The following is a 23,468-nucleotide window of genomic DNA, read 5'->3' as shown; positions in this document are numbered from 1 at the left end:
TTTTGATAGCCATACATTAGTCTACATCCATTATGCAAATAGTTCCCTAAAATAAGTGTCTACAACTACAGATGGGTTGATAGCATACCTATGGACAATGTTTCTTCTGATAAATAGACATTAGTAGGCCTACATTCTGTGACTGGGGTCATTCTTTTGCAATATTATTTTTCACAAGTTTTCTGTACAATTGTACATAGCGCAATGTACGTAAAGACACAAAAATACAGCACAATATGCAATATATACAATATACATACACAAATACCTTATACCCACTCCCCATCCTCATAACCTTTCAGTACAAGTATACATTTGGAGTCAAGTGAACCCAAATTTTCACTGGGGTCATTTCTATGAGAAGTTAATTATACAATTAAAAAAAATCTATTTTTATGTTATCACACTCTACCCCTCCCAGCACCCCTCATCCGTGGGTCCGGGTTTGGGACCATAACGGGACAAACAACTGTCAACTGTATCAATCACCACTAAGCGTTCAGCTTTTTAAAACTGATTCAAGATTTTGGTAATTTGCCGACATCCGGAACGTTGTTTTACCTCAAGAAGGTTTTTAGACGGTCCGCAAAGCTGGGCGTACCCTGGACATCTTTGGCTAACGGATTATCACGACACAAGATGATTCTCTGTCGTCTACTTCCATCTTTGCTGGACACTTGGGGTAGATGCTAGATCGCAGTTACCGAACGTAAGGGTTAGTTTAAAAGACAATGTTCGGGTTAGGTTACATCTCATTACTTATAAGGTGTGTCACATATTAATGTTTAATCAATTATAAAGTAGATTAGTGCTGCGAGTGGCCTCATATTTGTTCACTACAACGTCGTTTCGTTACGCTCACAGAATGTTTATAAAGAAGTTAGCTACGTTCGGTAGCCACGATCTAGCAGTCTAGCATTCTAACTAATGTTACCTGGTATGTGCTTAGCTAACTGTCTTTTTTTTCCTGTCATGGCCTTCCTTTCAGTATTTAATAGAACATTGTAATGAACGTCTGAGTAAAATTACTGAAAGTAAGTGCACATATTTTACGCACGTGCACCTGAATCCGGGATAATGTCAAACCTGCTAATGTTTGACAGCTCAGTGCTTTTTCCCGGGTTTTGGACTGGGGAGATACTCCTCTTCATATTAAGACATCTCTGGCTCCACATGACGAGACATCTCTGGCTCCACATGACGAGTGCCCGTCTGAATCTGAATGAGCTGTTTACCCAACGCTAGCTAACACTTACGCTGACTTTTTGCGTTATCTACACTATATACTTAAAACTAAGTGTTTGAAGTGTGCAAGTAGCTAGGCGGTTTGAGACACAGCCAGTGACTTATTCAGTAACTTACGAGATAAACAAGGGACATAATGTTAGCTACTAGAAAGTAGCTAAATAGGGCATACGGTTGCTCGGTTAACCTTAGAGCTAAATCCGACAGGTAGCTGCTTAAGCCTTTGGTCGTGTAAGTTAGATAATGTTAAGCATGGAATACCTCAGGAAACCATTATTTACCATTTCCCAACGCTGGACTCCTCTCAGGTGTATCCAACCCAGATATTGTTCTAAATTAGCTAACACTAGTGTGACTCCAGGAGAGAGGAAGACAACTGTAAACAAGTTCAAGAGCCAGATATCCTCCGGTCCAAGTTTTCAGGATTTCATCAAAGGAGTGTCCGTTAATAAGACTTATGCTGCAGACGAAGAGTACTACGACGAACATAGTTATCGTTCTCAGGACTTGGAGATGGGGAATTCAAGGAAAGGTTAGTCTGCATCACTGACAGCCACCAAGTCAGTTGGGATTGTTTGGACAACTGCTAAATTGGTGTTTTTGTGTTAATTTTGCAGTGTATTTCGAAACCTATGGATGTCAAATGAATGTAAACGACACAGAGATAGCCTGGTCCATACTACAGAGGAAGGGATATCAACGCACAGTTGACCTAAGTGAGGTACAGAAGAGCTTTAAACTATTTTAACATCCATTTATGTCAAAACAGTTAACCGAAAAGAATAATCTTTGTGCTTACAGGCAGACGTTGTCCTTCTGGTAACATGCTCCATAAGGTAAATTAATGTTACAACCTTAAAATAAACTTTTTTTTATTTTAATAAAATAACTTCAAAAACAGTTTTACAATTGCTTAACCTAACTCCCTAGGATTGCCATTATGGCATTAAGGCTTCCATGAGACCACACAATCTACATCTATCGTGCAAAAGTTCATTTATTTCAGTAATTCAACTTAAAAGAATGAAACTAATATATTATTTTAGACTCATTACATGCAAAGCGAGATATTTCAAGCCTTTATTTTTTATAATTTTGATGATTATGGCTTACAGCTTATGAAAACCCCAAATTCAAAATCTCAGAAAATTTGAATATTACATGAAATCAATACCTCTGAAAAGTATAATCATGCATTAATGGTTTGTGCCCCTTTTGCATGAATTACTGCCTGATGCTATCACCCTGTGGCACTGATGAGGTTGCTGGCCAATCGAGCACAGTAATCCCATGGCCATTGAACCAGGTTTTGGTACTTTTGGCAGTGTGGGCAGGTGCCAAGTCCTGCTGGAAAATGAAGTCAGCGTCTCCATAAAGCTTTTCTGCTGAAGGAAGCATGAAGTGCTCTAACATGTCCTGGTAGACGGCCGCGTTGACTCTGGACTTAATAAAGCACAGTGGACCAACACCAGCAGATGACACGGCTCCCCAAATCAACACAGACTGTGGAAACCTCACACTAGACTTCAAGCATCTTGGATTGTGTGCCTCTCCATTCTTCCTCCAGACTCTGGGACCTTGGTTTCTGAATACGATGCAAAATTTGCTCTCATCAGAAAAGGGGACTTTGGACTACTGAGCAACAGACCAGTTTATCCCAGTTAAGACTCTTCTGACGTTGTTTGTTGTTCAGGAGCGGCTTGACAAGCCCATGTCCAGGATCCGTCTGTGTGTGGTGGCTCTTGATGCACGAACTCCAGCCTCAGGCCACTCCTTGTGAAGCTCCCCCACACTTTTGAACGGCCTTTTCCTGACAATCCTCTCCAGGCTGCGGTCATCCCTGCTGCTTGTGCACCCTTTTCTTCCACACTTTTCCCTTCCACTTAACTTTCTATATACAGCACTTTGAGAACATCCAACTTCTTTTGCAATTACCTTTTTGAGGCTTTCCCTCCTTGTGGAGGGTGTCAATGATGGTTTTATGCACAACTGTCAGGTCAGCAGTCTTCCCCATGACTGAATTCTACTGAACCAGACTGAGAGACCATTTAAAGGCTCAGGGACCCTTTGCAGGGCTTTTGGATTAATTAGCTGATTAGAGTGGGACACTTTGAGCCTACAATATTGAACCTTTTCACAATATTCTAATTTTCTGAGATTTTGAATTTGGGGTTTTCATAAGCGGTCAGCCATAATCATCACAATTATAACAAATAAAGGCTTGAAATATTTCGCTTTGCATGTAATCAGTATATAATAATATCTTGGTTTCACCTTTTTAAGTTGAATTACTGAAATAAATGAGCTTTTGCATGAGATTCAAATTTTCCGAGTTTCATCTGTAAATCTGATGCACCAACTAATGGACGGACTTCTCTTTTAACAGAGAAAAAGCTGAACAAACTATTTGGAATAGACTACAGCAACTAACGGCTATGAAGAAGAGACGGTTAAAGACTCGCACACCAATGAAAATTGGGATTTTAGGTAAGTTAGTTTTTTTTTTTTTTTTTTTTTTTTTTTTTTTACATTTGACTGTATACAGAGCCTAGAAGGAGATATATACATGGGTTTGTTTATCTAGGATGCATGGCAGAAAGGCTAAAGACAGAGCTTTTGGAGCGGGAGAAGCTTGTAGATGTTCTTGCTGGTCCAGACGCCTACCGGGACCTTCCTCGCCTCTTGACCGTAGCTGACGGAGGTCATCAGGCAAGCAACGTGCTGCTGTCGTTAGAGGAGACCTATGCTGACATCATGCCTGTACACCATGCTCCTCATGGATACAGCGCTTTTGTGTAAGTTTGCAAACTGTTTACCGAGCAACTATGTTTTTTTTCTTTTTTTTTTTTTTTTTAACCCTCCAGTCTAGTCCATACAGACGACGTTTCATATTCGGGTTAGCTCCATTGACGCCGGAAATTCCCGCCAGATGTCCCTCTATTCGACCGGATGTCCGTTATCCTCCCCTTCCTTTGTGTTGACATTTTAAACTGGTGGGTTTGTGAGGACTATGGTTAACTGCTCCTCAGATCTCTGCAGGGTAAATCCAGACAGCTAGTTAGACCATCTGTCCAATCTGAGTTTTCTGTTGCACGACTAAAACTACTTTTGAACGTACACACGTTCCACCAAAACAAGTTCCTTCCCGAGGCTATTTAGCAGAGGCGCTGTTACTTCCTCAAGTGCTTAACGCCGCCCAAGACAATTGTGATTGGTTTAAAGAAATGCCAATAAACCAGAGCATGTTTTTCGCCCATGCTATGCCACGCTGTGTGGACTAGCCAGACCTTCCTCCGCAGCGCTGTGGAGGAAGGTCTGACGAGTGCGAGACTACCCTCCACATCACCACCTTTCATTTTCTGCAGCAACACCGTGTTTTTATATTGCAGCCTGATTTTGTGTGCGTCTTTTGTGCCGGCAGGTCCATCATGCGAGGCTGTGACAACATGTGTAGTTACTGCATCGTTCCCTTCACCCGAGGCAAAGAGAGGAGTCGACCTGTCAGCTCCATACTTGATGAAGTTCGTGTGCTCTCTGATCAGGCAAGTTATAACCTCAACACTAAAGTGTGTCAGTCAAATCCCAACACTTGTTTATAACACGTAGACCTGCACCAATAGTACTACTAGGGCACAAAGTATTTCTCTAATTCGGGAAAACTGCTACCTGAAATGTATGGCAATTATGAGACAATCAGATAAAAACACAAATGATGAAAATCAAGACAGACATGTATAAAAGCACCGTTTTTCGTGAAATCATAAAACACAACAGACATGTAGCACAGAAAACAGGTAAGTAATAAAAACAGTGGGACCAGTTATGTCTTATGATGACTGTCAAAAGGTTAAATGAAAGAGATCGGTCTTAAAATGGGTTTAAAAAAAAATCTATGGAGGAGGGGAAATCTAATAAGGGGAAACTCTTCTCACAATGGGAAATGCCACATCATGGATTTTACCTAGGAGCGTGGAATGAAGAGCAGTGATTGGTCAAGGGATCGAGGAGGTCACACATACACTGGTGCTGGTCCATGCGGTGCTTTAAAAAGTTCGATCAATGCAAGTCTGTGCCGTACGGTAATGTATATGATGGGTAAATAATTCCAGGTCTCCCTGACTAGTACGGCAAGAAAGGTGGGACAGAGAGAAGAAAGGGATAGCCTGGGTAAACCCTGACGAACTTCCGGCAAATTAGCTCTGCAAGTCAGTCTGGCGAAGACCTCATTCAAACCCATTTCCAATGTCCCCAAAATCGAGGCACCAATCACAACCGTTGAGGCGGGCTTTACGCGACAATGATAGCGCAGCTGGGACGTACCCCCTGACGTGTGTGTGTGTGTGTGTGTGTGTGAATGTTGAATGTTTCAGGGTGTGAAGGAGGTGACTTTGCTGGGTCAGAACGTCAACAGCTACAGAGACACGTCGGAAGAACAGTTCTGTGGCTCCGACGTGACCAAGCTCAGCCAGGGGTTTAAGACCGTCTACAGGACCAAACAGGGAGGTCTGCGCTTCTCCGACCTGCTGGACCGAGTGTCCCGCATCGATCCCGACATGAGGATCCGATTCACCTCCCCTCATCCCAAGGATTTTCCTGATGAGGTACGTGATGACACTTTCCCCGCTGAATACAAATTCTCAAAGGCACTGAATCTCATTACAACCCTGTGTAGATATATCGATGTTAAGCGAAGTGTCTGCCACTTTCCAGACTGATCTCATGAAGTGGTGTATGTATGACACGCCAAGTCGTATGCCATTATTGGCGTGTTATCAAGACGCGTACTCGTTTTTTAGCGTGTTTATCAACGCCGTTTGGCCACCATTGACTTACATTACCTTGCAATTGTGTGTGAATTGATGCCGTAGCGAGTAGCATGAAAGGGTGAAAATCCACGCAGGTAGGTTGGTCAGGGGGGAGGATGGGTCAAACACAGGACTTTCACCCAGGAGACCGGGGATCGGGTCCCGCGTGTGACTTTGTGTCCCGCGTGTGGTGTTTCCTTTCAACGTTTTTAGTTTTCTTAAACCCAACTCCGTTCTTCTTTTCCTAATCCCAACCGTAGCCTCGCAATAACACGCCACGTGGCGTGTATGTTTACGCTGTGACGTTGCAGACTGCCGTCCGCTGTATGGAGCGTAGATATACAGCCGGATAGCTCAAAATGCGTACAGGTAACACGCCATTTGGCTTTAGGAAAGTGGCGTGTATGTTTAGGCGAAGTCATGAAGCCATGTTGAACTTTCTGTGGAGGATTCCCTTTATTAACTCCCTGACCTGCTCTGTGTGCTGGTGTTTACAGGTTTTGCATCTGATTGCGGAGCGAGGGAACATTTGTAAGCAGATCCACCTTCCGGCCCAAAGTGGCAGCAGTGCGGTCCTCAAAGCAATGCGCCGTGGGTAAGACACCGCTATGCTTTTTTCCAAACTACATCGTCAAAGCATTTCTGTTTGTAAAGGTGTTGGTGAAGCCCCTTAAAATGTCATCAAGTGTTCTAACCGCATGTGTTTTCTTCTAAAAATGTACAGCTACACGAGAGAGGCCTATCTCGATCTTGTAAAGAACATCAAGAGAATTATCCCAGGTAGGTTTCAATTTGCACTTTTAATTAATTCAATTCAATTTTATTTATAGTATCAAATCCGAGAGAGAGTTATCTCGAGACACTTTACAGATCTAGGTCTAGACCATACTCCATATAATTTACAAAGCCGAGGATAAACTTCCTTTTAGGAAGAAACCTGGGACAGACCCAGGCTCTTGGTAGGAGGTGTCTGACGGTGCCGGTTGGGGGTGTGATGAACAGTGGCAATATAGTCAAAAAAAAAAACATAAGGACTCCGGGGAGTAAACTCCCCAGCTAGGTTAGTAACAAGCATATCTGGGACAAGGATGCACACAAATGGAAACAATTAGCAATGATGGCAAAATACTAGTTTAAAATAACTAAAGTATTGTTAATTTTAAGGCATTTCAATCACCTAAAAAGCAACATTACTTGTGTAAAAATGTACTTTGATGAAAACAAAAAAGGAGGTCAACAACAAATTCCCTTTTATTCAGCTTGTGCATACAACTGATCATGAACTATGAACATGGAACCACCTTCCTCAGTATAGCTTTAAATTCACTACAGCAGGATCCACCGTGAGCATTTTTATCTCGACCCAGCATACATCTGTTTGTCACGCAACATTGGGGGGGTGTTTGATTTTGGTCACTTAGTGTGTAATAATTAATTACGGAGTTATGGAAAAGGGGTAGGATTAAATAAGTGTATACTTCTTCCTACTCCTTTTCAGACATGTCTATGTTGACTAATGTTTCTTATTGTTTATTGAAGGTTTTGCTTATTTAACTTATTAGTACATTTCTTTGATGGGTTTTTTTAATTTATTTTTTTTAAGATTATTTTTGGGGCTTTTTCCGCCTTTTAATTTTGATAGGACAGCTAAGAGAGAAAGGAGAGAGAGAGGGGGAAGACATGCAGGAAATCCTCACAGGTCGGGTTCAAACCCTGGACCTCTGTGTCGAGGCATAAACCTCTCAGTACATGTGCGCCTGCTCTACCCACTGAACCAACCCGGCCACCATTTGTTGTAATTTTTTACCTACATTCTGAAATAGCCTATTATACTTGTATTGTAAACCTTGTATTCATGGTCATGCCAATAAAAGAAACTTGGATTTAAGAAAAGAGAAAAGGACAAAAAGAAAGAGCATGCAGACAGCTCAGCTTAAGACATGCAGGAAATCCTCACAGGTCGGGTTCAAACCCTGGACCTCTGCGTCGAGGCATAAACCTCTGTTTATGTGCGCCTGCCATTTTTAAATAGTTTAGCCAGCGGTGTTTTTTTTGTTTTTTTTTGCTGCGTCCAGCTTCTTTTGAATCAAAATATTCACATTTAAGAAGCTGGAATCGGAGAATATCCACTCTTTTTTTTATATTGATTATCAGAATGGTTGGCAATTAATTTTAATAGTTGACAATTAAATTGATTAATCTTTGCAGCTCTAGGTCTGTGTTTAACACTATTGGCCTGTCTGTGTTTCAGAGGTGAGTCTCAGCAGCGACTTCATCTCAGGCTTCTGTGGTGAAACGGAGGACGACCAGCAGCAGACTCTGTCTCTGATCAGAGAGGTGGGCTACAATGTGGGATTCCTGTTCGCCTACAGTATGAGAAAGGTGAGCTCTTGTGGCTCGGTAACGTACGTTTCTGTATTTCAGAATCCAAGCTGTTATTTTTGCGCGTTCTCTTCAGTCGCCCCATAAGCGATCGAGTTTTAATTTCTTTTGTGTTGTCGTACTCAGAAAACCCACGCCTTCCATCGGCTACAAGATGACGTGCCAGCTGAGGTGAAGCAGCAGAGGCTGGAGGAGTGTATCGGTGTATTCAGAGAGGAAGCTGCGCGGGTCAACGCTGCTCTCATCGGCAGCACGCAGCTTGTCCTGGTGGAGGGAGTGAGTACTGCACACATGACTGGCACATCCTTCGAAGGATTTCTGGTTTAGAATATGCATGAGTGGATATTATACTTATATCATACACCTATAATGGCGCTTACCCACTGCTAGTACCAGCTCGGCTCGGCTTGACTTGACTCGGCGCAGTGATTAGTGACTATTCTCTCCGACCAATCAGTAGTCTGCAGGTTTTCACGTCACCTTTCGGTATTGCCTCAGCTTGCTTGGAACCTCGACGAAGGTGATACTAAAAAAAGTACCTGTTAGCTAGTACCAGGGACTTTTTTTCATAATGGAAAACCAAAAAAGTCGAGCCGAGGCGAGTCGAGCAGGTACCATGTAATGGAAAACCGCCATACGTGTATCATCAAACATCAAACATGAAAATAGAACATTTGCCCCAACACATATTTTATTAATTTGCCTCTGAAAATAAATCCAGACAACAAAGATACCGCTGCCTATCTGAACCGTCTACCTGTGTTAAAGATAGCTTAGGTTGAGATGGCCCTGGCCAATTTTTGAGAAAATTGAAATGGAAGATGGGTGTAATAATCATATTCTCATTGTTTTTAGCCATGCTAGACTGAAATATTTCAACAACTATTGGATGGATTTCCACAATCATTGATGGTGCCCAAAGGATGAATCCAAGTGATCCCCTGACTTTTCCTCTAGCGCAGTGGTTCTCAACCTTTTTTGTGCCAGCTTTTGCCCCCCTATCCATTATCCAGGTCCCTAATGCCCCCATCAAATAATATGTAGGCTAATTGCCACGAATATTAATGATTACACCCTAATATTAGGCCTATTATTGTTGTTACTATTGTTATCAAAAATCATATGATTGAATGACAAACAACACATGTATTAGTTTCCCAGGTATCAAAAAAGCCATGTAAATAGAAATTATATATATTTACAGGTTTAAAAAAAAATTCAATTTAAATAACAGCAGCCAATCAGAACGACTAGATATGTAACATTCAAACTATAATTAGGTATTATCAAAAGGCCTGCTGCATGTCCCTGGTGTGAACCTCAGCACCTTTTTATAAGATGACTATAATTTGAATGTCCTTTTTTGTTTGTGAAGTTACCTTGGGTGTCATGAAAGGCGCTTTTAAATAAAATGTAGTATTATTATTATTATTATTATTATTACTATTACAAACACTACCAGGAGCCAATCAGAAACAGCTAGCAATTTAACCTTCAAATCTAAATCTATAATTGAATTGTTCCAACGGAAAACAAGCTGGCACTTATCAAGGGGTAAAATCAGAAGGATCACACACACACACACACACACACACACACACACACACACACACACACACACACACACACACACACAGAAAAGTATTTTGGTGATGACAAACGACTTGAAGAACGACACCTACTGCAGAATGGAAATAAGTTTACAACCTTTGAAAGTTAGTGAGAGCCCTTTGTTGATGCTTAGAAGAGTCTGGGTTAGAAGAGTCTGGGTTAGAAGAGTCTGGGTTAGAAGAGTCTAGGTTAGAAGAGTCTAGGTTTGCTATCGCCTGTCTTGTGAGTAAATGGCAGAAAGAAACTTTTGGAGAAAAGCAACCCTACATGCGTTGCGTTTTGAGGATGTGTGAGAATCCCGTACAGCAAACGGTTTCATCACTGCTTCTAACAAGACAGTTTTAAAACACCAAACACGAGCCCTGAACTGCCCGGGAGTTTGGGGAACAGCTAAATGTTTGCCAAACAACAAAGCACAGTTGTTACCTATCACTCGTCTCTTTTCTTTCTCTCTTTCTCTGTAAAATGAAGCTGCCTTCAAGTGCAGTAGGAAACGCTGTGTTCTATAAACGATCTGACGATACTGTGAAATATAAAGTCTACTTGTGCTACATTGGGGGGTTTGAAGAACACGACAAGACGTCGCGGCGATAGCTTTTTTATTTTTATTTTATTTTATTTATTTTTTTATCTGAACGCAGCTTCACGTAGTACAGAGCTCATTTAAGATGATGCTCTGACGTCCCGTTTCCGTGAAGGCAGCGCGGAGCTGCACCAAACAAAGCTGACAAGCACAGAGAGAAGAAGAGTTATGATCCACCGTCTCGTCCAGTCGCAGTGCCGTGAACTGTCAGGTTTTAATGTTGCAGACCACTGTTTTTTGAGTATTTTAAAATGTAAACATGTATTGTTATTGTGAATCTTTGGTTTAAACTAGCTTTCAAACAAATTTCCCCCCCAAGGGCACCTCAATGCCCCCCTTTCCAAAATATTGCTTCCAGCACCCCCGTCATCTTCTGAATGCCCCCGTTGAGAAACACTGCTCTAGCACCACCATGACGTGCACATTTGTGGTTTCCAAAATGTCTCAACAGCTATCGATTGAAAAATGCCAAAGTAGTAGTTCTGTACCTCTGTAATGTGTTACCATAACCGAGCAGGAAGGCAACCCTGCTCATCTCTGGTTCCCGGTTTTATGCAGGAAAGTAAAAGATCTGCCAAGGACTTGTGTGGGAGAACCGATGGCAATATGAGAGTGATTTTCCCCAAAGAGGATGTTGCTGTTCAGCCTGCAGAATCCAATACTGCATCAGTCAACGCTGGCGACTACCTGCTGGTGAAGGTAGGGTCTGGTACATCTTTCAAGAGTCATCCCATTTTAAAATCTTCTTTCAAATAGAGACAGACTGTGGCCAGGTTGGCTCAGTGGGTAGAGCAGGCGCACACAAACATAGAGGTTTATGCCTCGACGCAGAGGTCCAGGGTTCGAATCCGACCTGTGACAATTTCCTGCATGTCTCCCCCCCCCCCACCCTCTCTCTCCCCTTTCTCTCCTAGCTGTCCTATTCATTAAAGGCGGAAAAGCCCAAAAATAATCTTAAAAAATGAAATAGAGCCTGACTTATTACTGCCGATGTTATGAGTAGATAGTTCTTTATTACATATATATTGGTATATGTTGGCTGATACATATGTTGCAATACAGAAATGCCAAATATATGTTTAGGGTCATTTAGAAACATTGCCACTGTTGCGTAGTATTTTCAGCAGAGAGTACTGACAACTTTATTTTTCATCTGTAAAATGTCCCGCTCACTGCAGTACATACAATATATTTGTCACAATTCCTCAATAACCACATTTAAAGGCCCTGAAAAAGCATTTTCTCAATCAGCTTCTTAGTATATATCAGGCATCACCAAGTGGTGGACCGCTGTCCGGATCCGGACCAAGTTATGGTTCTATCCAAACCTGTGGCTAATTTCTGATTAAATATCGATAATACATAATTATCTTCATGAAACATTTATTAACTTTATTCCGACGGTCTCGGCTTGAATCAGGATTTAGAAACATTTGAATTAGAATCTGATGAGGAGTTGAATGGTGTTCACTAGGGCTGGGTATCGTTCAAAAATGTTCGATACCAATACTGTGACTTTGATACTGGTTCCTAAACGATACACATTACGGCACAATTTATTATTCAGCTCCTACTACGTGAGCCCAGTCTCTGAGTGTAACTTAGAGTTTTCCCTGCGTGTCTCTACGACGTGTAACGTTAGACAGCCAATCACAAACATTATTAGGTCTTGGTAGAAACATGCTGCGTGCTTATTGGCTCCCTGACGCTGATGAGATTTACTGTTCAGGTATTGAAATTGGGTATTGAATGACGAGGCATTTTTTGATAATCAACACTTTAGAGGCAATTCGGTCGGTGCCTAAAAAGTATTATATTCAGTACCCAGGTCACTGTCAATTAAATCTGATCAAACCACACGCAATCAGTCCTAATGATGCAGATGAGCTGAGTTATTAAGTGTTAATAAACTATATTTGTTAAAGAGAAACGCCAAGTTTCCAGGGGCTTTAAATGTTAATAAATAAATACAATTGATGTATTGTTATCTCAAATATTATTATTGCTGTTGCCCTGAAAATCTGTTAATTCTAAGGCTCTTTTTCAAATATTGGGAACATTTACTTAAAGATGGAGTACAGAAACATGTTTGGAAGTGTCTCTTATACACATCCTGAAAGGAAAACTCCATCGCAGGTGTTCAGATGTAGGCAGACTCATGTCTCGTTGTGACACAAACCATCATTAAAAAAAAAATGGGTCAAGTTCAAAGATTCTAGCATGGAAAAACAGCTTCCTGCCAGCCATTTTAACAATCATCACAGTCCAGAGCTACAAGGCATTATCTGCTTCAAAGAGTTAATCATTTAATCACTCGTCGTTTGATGTTTTGTGTCTTTTAAATCTAGATATTGTCGGCCAACTCCCAGAGCCTGAAAGGCCGAGCCCTTAGTCACAGCTCCCTGAGAGGCACAGCGCAGCACTACGAGAGCCTGCCAAGGCACCAGCTTGGTGAACGTGTGGCCTCAGACACAACCATGATTGAAACATGCCCTTGATTGACACAGGTGACACAGCAGGAAACATTGTTATTGTCTGAAAAAAAACTAGCACACATGCCTTCTTTTCTTGAATGACTTTGAAGACACATGGAGGCTGTTTTGACTTTGGACTGGATTGGACATGCTCATTTTACAGTCAGGACAGGTGTTGTAATGTAACGAAGTACAAATACTTTGTTACTGTACTTAAGTAGAATTTTCACGTATCTTTACTTTGTTATTTATATAACTGGAAATTTTTACTTTTACTCCACTACATTTCCTAAATAAAATGTATAATTTAACTCCACTACATTTCCCCTAAGTGTCTTATCAATCAATCAACATTTATTTATATAGCAGTATATATTATATATTACAGTAACCAGAAGGTTTCCAAAGTGCTTCACATCAGAAACCCAGAGTAAAAAAAAAAATCATACAACATATCATAAAAAAGGATGAAACATAGAAAACAGTGAAATCAGAAAAGGTTGCATAGAAACAGGAGGAGAGGGAAACAGTCACACCACTACAATGTATTAAAAGCCATTCTAAACAAATAAGTTTTGAGTTCGGACCTAAAAAGAGCCACATCTGTAATAGTGTGAATATTGGGGGGTAACTTGTTCCAGAGTCTCGGGGGAGATCGCCCCACCGTTTATACCTGGACCTCGGGACTTCTAGAACCAGTTGATTTGAAGACCACAAGGACCGGTTGTGCTCACGCAGGGTTAAGATCTCAGACAAATGTGGCCAGGCCACATAAGGCCTTGGAAATAAACAATAAAATCATAAAATCGATTCTGAAACGCACAGGGTGCCGATGTAGGGTGTAGAGAACGGGAGTGATGTGTGCACGTCTAGATGTATTTGTATTTGTCAGCGAGTTGAAGACGTGAGATGGAGGTTTGATTCAGACCAAGTCCAAGTTTGATTCAGACCAGTCTTAGTTACTCGTTACTACAAAATAAAATCTGAAGTAAGTTGTTACACTGGAAAAAAAGGTTTATTTAATCGTTGCTCCTAGATTGCAAGATAATGCTCCATTCCAGTTTGTGACATAGTGTCCGTTTGTTGCAAAGCAAAAAAAAAAACAACCTAAAGCAGAAGAGATGGAAGCATAATGACTAATAGCGTCATGGAAGCACCTGGTGCTGGCTCTGCGGCCATGGTAACAGACGATGACCACCCACGACGACCGTGGTGATGGCCATAGTCACATTTTTTTTTTTTTTACTTTTTCTCCTAATACTTAAAGGACCACGCCACCGTTTTTTTTGAAATGGGGTTATTCACTGTCTCCCCTAGATTTATTTTTTTATTTATTTTTTGGGTCACTTTTACTCACGACATGCTAAACGGTAAGCAAAGGATTTCATTCACTATGCTAAGCTAGGCTAGAGGCGGCGCTGCCGGACTAAGACAACGCATGCACTGAGACAAAAATGCGTTTGCCCGCCTATCTACATCCAGGGGAGACGGTGAATAACCCTATTTCAACGGTGGTGTGTTCCTTTAAGTACATTTAATATCAGAAAATTACTTTTGATACTTAAGTACAGTAAACATCAGATACTTTAATATTCTAAAAAGTTACTTTAACTTCTACCAAAGTCATACTTTTACTGTTACTCAAGTATTGGTTTCAAGTACTTTATACAAGACTAAGTCAGGACTAAGTATGTAGTATGTACATGTTGAACTGCTTAAGATGCTGAAACTGGTTTGGATGATCTAAATTCTAATCTATAAATGTTTGTTTGATACATTTAACTGCGACTGATTAGTTTTGTCTGTTGCTTGATTGATGTTGTGGCACTTCTCTCCAAACTGCAGTAAAAATGTCACTGATCAGCACATTTGTAGAATCGCTCTGTGAGCTACATAGGCAGAAATGGAGACGATTTTTCTTAAAGTCAGCAGCATAAAGGGCCGTGAGTGATCTGCTTTGGAAGGAGCATGTTATTTTAAAAAAAAAGAAGCTGATTGTGGTGACAACAGCAAACCCTGTCCTACAGACTGTGTCCTGTTGTCCTGTGACACGACTGTTGGGAAAAGTTCACTGCTCCCATCTACGTTTAATATGTAGAAAAAAACCTGATCTGAGTTTACATTTAAAAGAAAATGAAACCTCTTTTTATAAAGAACAGAACTATTATAAAAAAAAAACATTAGACTATATCCAAATGCAAACAGGATATCTGCATTTCTCAGGCTCGTGGTAGAAGTAATATTTGTACATCATTCAGTTTTTTCCCTCAGGTAGTTGAACTCTGGCTGTGATCGTGTCTTCATGGCGGCATGAAATTAATTCTGGGAGTTTCCAGAAATGCCGTTCAGCCCATGAACTGAACATCCGTCCCAATCAGCATATAGCCCTTGAGAAAAATAAAGCACAGTAATAATATGTTATTGGTCCTGTTTATATAATAAATGTAGCTAGCTCAAAAATTTTTCTAGAAGATATCCAGTCTCTGACCTTTAGGACCTGAAGCTGAGTGTTCACAAGCTTCATCTTTCCAAGTGTAGGAAGTGGGTATCCCTTTGCAAGTTGAACTATGAAGCAAAATGCATACATTTAGATAAACTACTCCCAAAATCCAATGTGGCAAACATTATAGCTATATAAAATAAACTGCTATAAAATAAGCAGAGGTTTTATAATAAAGGTAGAGTGTGGAACTTTTACATATAAATGATAATCCGTTATATTCAAGCCCTTTCTAAACAAGTTCACACAATGCTGGTTAGCCTTGTCACCGCCAGGGAAAGCTCTCCGTATTACAAGATGCCAGTACAGCTTATTTGTACTCGGAATGAGTAGTTAACCTTCAGGACCAAATTTGCAGTGGCAATGAAGCTGAAATACCTCGTCAGGTCTCACAATCTAAAGGGTTCACAGAATACAGTGTAACCTTTTTCTTTCGTGAATAATGTGCTTCCGCACAAATGTACCAGAAAAACAATCTACAGAAAGAAGACGAAACCCTAACATTGATAGTTCCAGGATAAGTATCTTTTTTTTTTTTAATGAAAAACAAAAATGTAATTACTAATGTGATAGGCCTGTGGAGCGGCACATCTAGTCTCGCTTTGCCAGACCCTCCTCCAAAGCACGCTGAAGGAGGGTCTGGCTACTCCACATAGCATTCAGGGGATGGGAGGAAAACATGCTCTGGTTTAATGGCATTTCTTTAAACCAATCAGAGAATAGTCATGGGCGGTGCTAAACTCGGCACAGAGCCGCTGCAAAATAGTCGTGCGAGAGAAAACTCGGATTGGACAGATAGTGTAGCTAGCTGTCTCAAATTACCCTGCAGAGATCTGAAGAAAAGTCAACAATAGTCCACATAAATCCACCAAATTTATAATTCCAACACAAAGAAAGCGGAAGGAAACGGAAAATACATGCATCCGGTGGAATTTCCTGCAGCACCGGAGCAATCCCGTAAGTGGAACACAAAGGATATAGACCAGGGTACATCGCAAAGTTTGGGAACCATTGGTATAGTCTGTTTTTAAAATAAAGGCATGAGGTAGCTTCTCTGTATCATTATGGGTCAGGAAGGGTTGAACACTGCTGAAGTTGGATTTGAAACTGAAAAGGAGCAGTGTGTAGAATTAGGTACCATCTAGCAGTGAGGTTGTAGTATGCAACCAACTGAATACCTCTCCTCTTTCCAAGCATTTAAAGAACGTACAGGGGCCTCTCTAGAGCCATTCTTTCGTTTGTCCGTTCTGGGCTATTGTAGAAACATGGCAAACTCTATTAAAGAGGACCCTCTCTCTATGTAGATATGAATATGAAAAGTTCATTCTAAGCTAACGAAAACATGATTCTTAGTTTCAGTTGACTATTCAGTTCCTGCCAATAGATCCCCTTACAACCTACATCCTGCACACTGCTACTTTTAAATCAGAGTCCAACAAATGACCCCATAAACTCCCATGACACGGCACCTAGTTCATATAGAGTGGAAACTGAAAATCCAAGAACTCACCATTGACTTTAGGTATCACTACCACTTTGATGACCATTTGGAGGATGCTGTCGAGGGATTTGACCTGCAGGTTAGGGTTTGGGTTAGTTTGTGATGTTGGTACTGATGGTGCACACTGTGACTCGTGTTAGAATGCAGTTCTCACCTGAAACTCTCCCACATAACTTGTCCCCAGGGTCACATCCATTCTGTGCAAATTAGACAAAATTAGACTGTGACGTTCATCTTTTACAAGGACCTTTTGGTCCCAATTTTCTCTTGCTGGAACAAGTAGTGACTTTTTAGAAACTCACTTGTTTAGGTTGACAGCTCCAGCCAGCCTCATTTCACTGACAAACAGTTGTACGCTGACACTGGTCTCCTGCAAAGACAGTATGGTGAGAAGGCTACCTATTCTGAACCGCACAAATGGCTTTTTATCATGCCAGCAGGGGCTGAGTGAGGTGGTGGCTTCTGGGGCTCCAGCCCCGAATGTTTTCTCAAAAGCCCTGAATATTTTAGGTTTTTAAAATAACTTGAAATTTGTGTCATTTGCCCTCAGTCTCTCTGATTGGACCGGCAAAACATCGGAGCCAAAGTTCTATTACTGGGGAAATATCACATTCATTCTGTTATCTATACTAAAAATAGAGTTCAAGATTAGTAATGCCGCTTACGCCAAATTCCTACCCTACCTACGTTATTTAACTTAAAAATAGGTGGCAGGAGTGAAAATGAGTCATCCTTAACATTTGTTGTGTTCTGGTTTCAGAGTGATGACGACAGTTGGACAACAATTCAAAATGAAATAGGATGATTATTTTCCTTCTATCGTGTTTTCCCCAAATAATGTACAGATTTGTACCTATTCTATTATCAAATGGTTTGGAAAATAGTGCATATGGCTGCCGTTAATGGCGCATGACCCGGACCCCCCTAGGTTTGGGCTGAGCCCCAGATGTTTACAACGTCTAGCTCTGCCCCCGGACGTCAGCTGTGTAACCTACCAAGTTTAGGACAAAGAGAGGGGAAAGTGTGGCATTGGCTTGGATAGCGTAGGCCGTCACCGTGCCAGTCGCCTGAATGGTCACGTTGTTGGGTTCAAAAGTGATGACAGGACATTTCACCGTCTTCACCAGCAGTTTCATCATCAGACCCGGGAAACGCGCGGCAATCTGAAAATACACCCGATACATTGCTGACAAAATTCCCAACGAAGACTAAACTTCTTATAAAATCCATGGATTGCGTTACCTGTGGGATGAAGGCTCCAAACGTTCTGGTGTTGAGTCGGATGGGAGAGCCTTGTGGGATCTGTTGTGACAGAGCCAGAAAGGTTGTAGGTCAGTGACGTCATGAAAGTAGATTCACGGAGGGAATCGGGAGGATGCAGCTCACCATATCATCAGTGATGTACAGGCTGAGGGCTCCAGCTGTGTTGTAGACGAAGGCCGCAGAGTTGGTGGTGAAGACGGACACGCCGATGTACAACATGTTGTTGATCTGGGGCGGCAGGGAAAAGGCTGCGGGGGAGAACGGAGGCTCCTGATGCTTCCCAATGTTGTAAAATTCGCCCTAAATGAGTCAGAATAGTTGGGACGTGACAATGACTATCGTCTTATTTAGAACCAGGCTGAGGATTCAGATATTTAAAATGATATACACTTCTTTACCTTCAAGCTCAAGTCTATAGAAGAATTTGACACTGTGGGTGATGACACCATGGAATATTCAATCTCTGCATACTGGTCCACCTTGGCTACAACTGCAGTAAGGTAGAAAGTCTCTTCATACATTCAACATTAATGAAACATCCAATTATTTGACCGAAATGTGATGTGTTACCATTGAGAGTTTTCAAGTGAGGGTTCAAATCAGATACTGCATCGGCCACCAGAGGGCAGATCTGCAACAACAAAAAGACCAGAAAAAAAAATCCAGTCCCCGACTCCAAAACAGACTTGGTGTTACACAGTGAGTTTTGATTAGAGACAACAATTCTTAAAAGACCCCCAATATTAATACAGAGCACGTTAGACTACAACTGGTATCAGTAAACATACAGCAGAGGAATAACTTCCTTTAAAAGAAAGTTTTAATTCACAATTACCACTATTTTGTGACGAAGTCTAGTTTATTGTTATTGAATTTACACGAAAGTCTAAATGGACATATTGACTGATTTTTTTCTGTCAGGTCTGAAAGATTGCAGTTTCTTTGCACTCTGTGAGAACTTCATATCAGTTATATTTTCCAAGTGGCTATATTCACAAAACATCCTAGATTTAAAGGTTGCATCTAACTGCGAGTTAAATGCACATGCCGAGTGAGTTTATAAGGATCCAATCAACTCTCCAACAAACTGGAACCATCCATTAACACTAGAGATGATTGTTTGCACAACTCTGCACCACTGTGCACATGCACTTATTGTCATTTTCTATGTACTTTTTCTCCACTACAGTTATCTAATAGCTATCGTTATGTTATATATATATAAATATGTAACAAAACACACTCATTGTTATAGATTAAACCAGTGGTTTCCAACCCCTTTGGCTTGTAACTTCTTATACAGTATAATTGGATGTCTATAAGTTGTTAGCAGTTCTACCAAAGGCTGATTTTCCCTCTAAACTTCTTGGATTGTTTCATTTAAATAACTGTTCAAGGTCCAAAGAGGTAAAATTATCCAATATTTCACAAAATTCCAAGATTAGAGGAAAGTATTGGAACTTTGTGTTATCTTCTTTCCTCCCCCAATAATCATCTCAAGGCCCCACCGATTTGTCTTGTGACCCTTTGGGTGGGGCTCGACGCTAGGTTGGGAACCACCGCACTTAACTAACAATGTGTACAAAAAAAAAGGAACAAAGAGGAACTTTTGGCTGCATTTAGGAGGATCAGAAACTGGTTGGTCTGGTTTACCCTCACCTGTTTCTGCAGTGCATTTCGTAAAGCCTTATCAATGAAGTCTGTGAAGAGATTGTACAGCCAGCTAAAACGAAAAGCACTCGCAGGAATTAGAGTATGCAACATGTCAAGCATGAACAAAAGCCTTGCTTTCACTTCCCTCACATGGGTTCACAAGACGTGCCCAGCAGGCTTTCTTTTACCTGGCTCCACCGTGGAATCTGATGCTCGCACTGCCCACAGTGGCCGCACAGCTGACACTACTGACCACCGGTCGGCCCGTCTCGTCGCTCTTAATGGCGATACTTGTAGTGATAGCGAGATCGTTGACATTCAAATCAAAAGAGCCGCTGTCCTTTCTGTTAACAGAGAGGAGTCATTGCTGCAGCAGAAAGGTCACAAAATGGATTGAACTATACTGTATTAGGGAGAAATCTTTTCTCACTCACATTATTTTGATGTATTTGACCCTCCAGTTTCCCTGCAGATGGATGAAGGCGTTACCAATGGACAGTCTGACACCAGTCCCTGGCACCAAATCCAGCCCAGACTTCGGTAATCCCACATCCACTATTTGCATACTGGAAGAGACAGCGTGCATGTTCGTAAAGGCACTTGGGATCCCAGTTTGCTATATCATTTACAGCGGTGTTGGATAAAAACTGGTGCATTACTTTGACAGGCTGTACTCGACATTGCCAATGGGAGGCACCTCCTGTGACCCTGAAATATCTGGGACTTTGATGGTTTTGAGTTTCTGCAGGATCGAAGTCATCCCCAGTTGTCTGCCTAACAAAATGCAAGGGAATTTGATGATGAAATTCTGGAGACGTCGGTGCTTTTTCAAATGAAAGAGTACAAATGTGCCGCACGCTTACCATATTCCAGGCCTTTTTCTGTTAGCTTGACCTCTACCCCAGGATTGGTGCCTAATGTCATAGGGATTAAAGCCACCAGAGCCAGCCAACAGCACAGGAACATCTTGACTGTTGGGAAATTAAAAGGACAATGTGGGTGACATGTTTGCTGTTCTGCATGGAATTTCTAGGAAGCACGAAGCTTCCTCTTTTAGAGCAGCTTAGCTGTATGATTGGTTTCGTATTTACTGATATATCCCATTCATAGGAGACAGTTCTAATCGTACATTGCTTAGGTCAGTGGCTTCTTCTTAAAGCCCCTTATTTTTTAAATAACTGTCAAAATGTTCTTACTCTTCATGATCAAGACAATCTAAAATATAGTTTGCATGTGTAGCTCTTTAGTCATTTTTCAGATAATTTTAAAATGTAAAAAAAAAAGTAAAAAGTGAGGTCAAATTTGTGGAAGATTCTTTACTTCAAGTAAATAGACCAATATATTAAAGTAAAAATACTTCATCACAACGCCCTGCATCCAAAATCCAAAATAGTATCATCAACAAAATATACTTCTGGTATATAAAGTACAAGTACTCGTACCACAGACAAAATTGGTCCTGTGACTAGCATATATGATAACAATTTATTAACATCTGAAGGGGCCCCACACAGTTGTTTCTAGCCGTATAGTTTGGAAATCACTGATTTAACTTTTAAAAATATATTGTATTTAATAAACTTATATGTTTTTAAATATATAAATCTTAATCTGAAAAGTAACTCCACTGCAAATACATTTCATGTATTAAAAAGTTTAGTATTTCATTTGTTCCCGTTGAATGTGGTGCAGTAGAAGTATACAGTAGCATAAAACCCCGGCAAAAATCAATTAAAGATCAAACTAAATTGTACTAAATGTACTTTCCACCCCAGCCTTGTGTTGGGGGGTCTGTGAAAGAGCTGACTATCAGAGTGCTGTAGAGGAAACCACATGACCCTGATAAGTCAGCAGGCAAGCCAGACTTTATTAAATTAGGCTGAAAATAAAGGCCCAGTCCGCCATTTTCGTCCATTTTGAAAAGGGATATTTTAATCCGTGTGGAAAGATTTTACACACGTAATATTCATTTTTTGGAACAATCTGGTCATTGCATTTCAAGACACAATTGCAACATTTCAGTGTCAGCAAATATGGCTTGAACATGCTGTTTTTTTTTTTTTTAAATCAGGAGCTCCATCAGTTAAGGAAGAAAGAACAATTTTTACAATATTGTGCCCTTTTTTTGTGCCTGTGACGTTGCTTGAACTTTAGTATGTTGCATGTTCAAATGAACAGCTTTAGGCTCTGAACATGTTCGTGAACAGACTGAATGATATAGAGAGACTGAACTGACAAAATGCAAAGCATGTGACTACCAGTGGAAGTTTCCATGTGGGTCAGAAGAGTAGAAGGAAAAGGTGCGTTTTCATCAACAACAAAAAAATAAAACTACGTAAACATGGTATATAGAAGAGCTGCTTATCAAAGAGAAACCATGATTCACTACTGGAAATCAAAAACACTCACCATCTCTGACTTCACATACTAAGACATCAGCACTTCATTCTGAAAGTAGTTATATTTCATGTAAATGTGGGTACATCCCAAAACAATAGCGACACCTGTAATGTACAGGTGCAGCCTCTTATCGTACTCTTCAACAAATAGGCTTAACACTGCTGCTGAAACAGAGGTGAAAAAGCACATCTTTTCCACCAAATGAATCAAAATCAAAAGAACACACTGACAGTTTAAACCCACTGAGGTTAACGCAGTGGGTTTAAATGGACCACCATTAGAAAGATTAAGCCTTGAGAACAAACGTAAGTCTAAATATCCAGACTATATGTGGACAAAGTTGCCCATACAGTGAAAATCCAACCGCTCTTACCTGAAGCAGTTTGTCAGGTTTCTCCTGATGTGTCGGTTGGACTGCTGAGCGGCAGAGTGAAAGGGGAAGGGAGGCGCGTGGCCTGTAATTCACTTACTCAATCAAGAACTAGATTTGGCTAAGGGGACTACCCCAGATAAAGCAACAAGAAGCAGACTTGGCATCTTCAGTGCTTCGCTGTCCTGCTCTCTTATAATCTCTTCAACATCACTAAATACCAACAGCTCCTATCTGAGTGTCATCTGCATAGGAAACGATCTCTGAAAGCTACAGTTCTAAAAGCTTGATGTGCTTTTGGACAGCTTTTTGTCTTTGCATATTTGTCTTCTCCTGCACTGTTGAAACTAAATTTACTTCCTTGTGTCAGTTTCCGGCAAGGCAAGGCGAGGCAGTAAGATAACGCATGAGCACAAACGAGACACTTTTAAAGGTCCCATGACATGGTGCTCTTTGGATGCTTTTATATAGACCTTAGTGGTCCCCTAATACTGTATCTGAAGTCTCTTTTATATAGACCTTAGTGGTCCCCTAATACTGTATCTGAAGTCTCTTTTATATAGACCTTAGTGGTCCCCTAATACTGTATCTGAAGTCTCTTTTATATAGACCTTAGTGGTCCCCTAATACTGTATCTGAAGTCTCTTTTATACAGACCTTAGTGGTCCCCTAATACTGTAT

The 23,468-nt window shown here is 40.9% G+C and overlaps 2 protein-coding genes across 4 annotated transcripts; one reads left to right on the top strand and one right to left on the bottom strand.

Moving 5' to 3' along the window:
- The first annotated feature begins 582 nt into the window (after positions 1 to 582).
- Positions 583 to 21,032, top strand: cdk5rap1 (CDK5 regulatory subunit associated protein 1). Of its 3 annotated transcripts, none has more exons than XM_028575330.1 (14): positions 583 to 1,777; positions 1,863 to 1,966; positions 2,047 to 2,081; positions 3,632 to 3,732; positions 3,830 to 4,040; positions 4,667 to 4,787; positions 5,616 to 5,846; positions 6,548 to 6,645; positions 6,775 to 6,830; positions 8,302 to 8,432; positions 8,559 to 8,708; positions 11,185 to 11,325; positions 12,975 to 13,133; positions 20,490 to 21,032. In XM_028575330.1, the coding sequence occupies exons 1-13, from the start codon at positions 1,489 to 1,491 to the stop codon at positions 13,122 to 13,124; spliced, it is 1,818 nt and encodes a 605-aa protein (XP_028431131.1). In that variant the 5' UTR covers positions 583 to 1,488; the 3' UTR covers positions 13,125 to 13,133; positions 20,490 to 21,032. The 3 variants fall into 3 exon arrangements, with proteins under 3 accessions (XP_028431131.1, XP_028431130.1, XP_028431129.1); XM_028575329.1 differs by having other exon boundaries at positions 20,479 to 21,032; XM_028575328.1 differs by lacking the exon at positions 20,490 to 21,032 and having other exon boundaries at positions 12,975 to 13,348.
- LOC114553891 (bactericidal permeability-increasing protein) lies at positions 14,666 to 23,102 on the bottom strand. The gene is made up of 16 exons (XM_028575331.1): positions 22,791 to 23,102; positions 20,881 to 20,988; positions 20,677 to 20,791; positions 20,452 to 20,583; positions 20,206 to 20,361; positions 20,024 to 20,087; positions 18,935 to 18,995; positions 18,763 to 18,854; positions 18,488 to 18,664; positions 18,344 to 18,403; positions 18,097 to 18,264; positions 17,404 to 17,471; positions 17,256 to 17,298; positions 17,111 to 17,174; positions 15,589 to 15,665; positions 14,666 to 15,487 (listed from the first exon to the last, which is right to left on the bottom strand). Exons 2-16 carry the CDS (start codon positions 20,981 to 20,983, stop codon positions 15,446 to 15,448), a joined length of 1,422 nt encoding a protein of 473 aa, XP_028431132.1. The 5' UTR covers positions 20,984 to 20,988; positions 22,791 to 23,102; the 3' UTR covers positions 14,666 to 15,445.
- Positions 23,103 to 23,468: the final 366 nt, after the last annotated feature.

This window comes from Perca flavescens, chromosome 4, assembly GCF_004354835.1.
Source record: "Perca flavescens isolate YP-PL-M2 chromosome 4, PFLA_1.0, whole genome shotgun sequence".
NCBI lineage: Eukaryota > Metazoa > Chordata > Actinopteri > Perciformes > Percidae > Perca > Perca flavescens.
This window is presented reverse-complemented; position numbering and strand designations above follow the sequence as displayed.

What these genes read in the sequence shown, in the direction of transcription:
- LOC114553891 (XM_028575331.1), bottom strand. Translation starts at nt 20,983, where the DNA reads ATGTTCCTGTGCTGTTGGCTGGCTCTGGTGGCTTTAATCCCTATGACA. An exon ending in GTCAAATACATCAAAATAAT is followed by an intron (nt 20,362 to 20,451) that starts GTGAGTGAGAAA and finishes CTCTGTTAACAG; the next exon opens with AAAGGACAGCGGCTCTTTTG. An exon ending in GGAGCTGTCAACCTAAACAA is followed by an intron (nt 17,299 to 17,403) that starts GTGAGTTTCTAA and finishes TAATTTGCACAG; the next exon opens with AATGGATGTGACCCTGGGGA.
- cdk5rap1 (XM_028575330.1), top strand. Translation starts at nt 1,489, where the DNA reads ATGTTAAGCATGGAATACCTCAGGAAACCATTATTTACCATTTCCCAA. An exon ending in GCACAGTTGACCTAAGTGAG is followed by an intron (nt 1,967 to 2,046) that starts GTACAGAAGAGC and finishes TTGTGCTTACAG; the next exon opens with GCAGACGTTGTCCTTCTGGT. An exon ending in AATGAAAATTGGGATTTTAG is followed by an intron (nt 3,733 to 3,829) that starts GTAAGTTAGTTT and finishes TTGTTTATCTAG; the next exon opens with GATGCATGGCAGAAAGGCTA.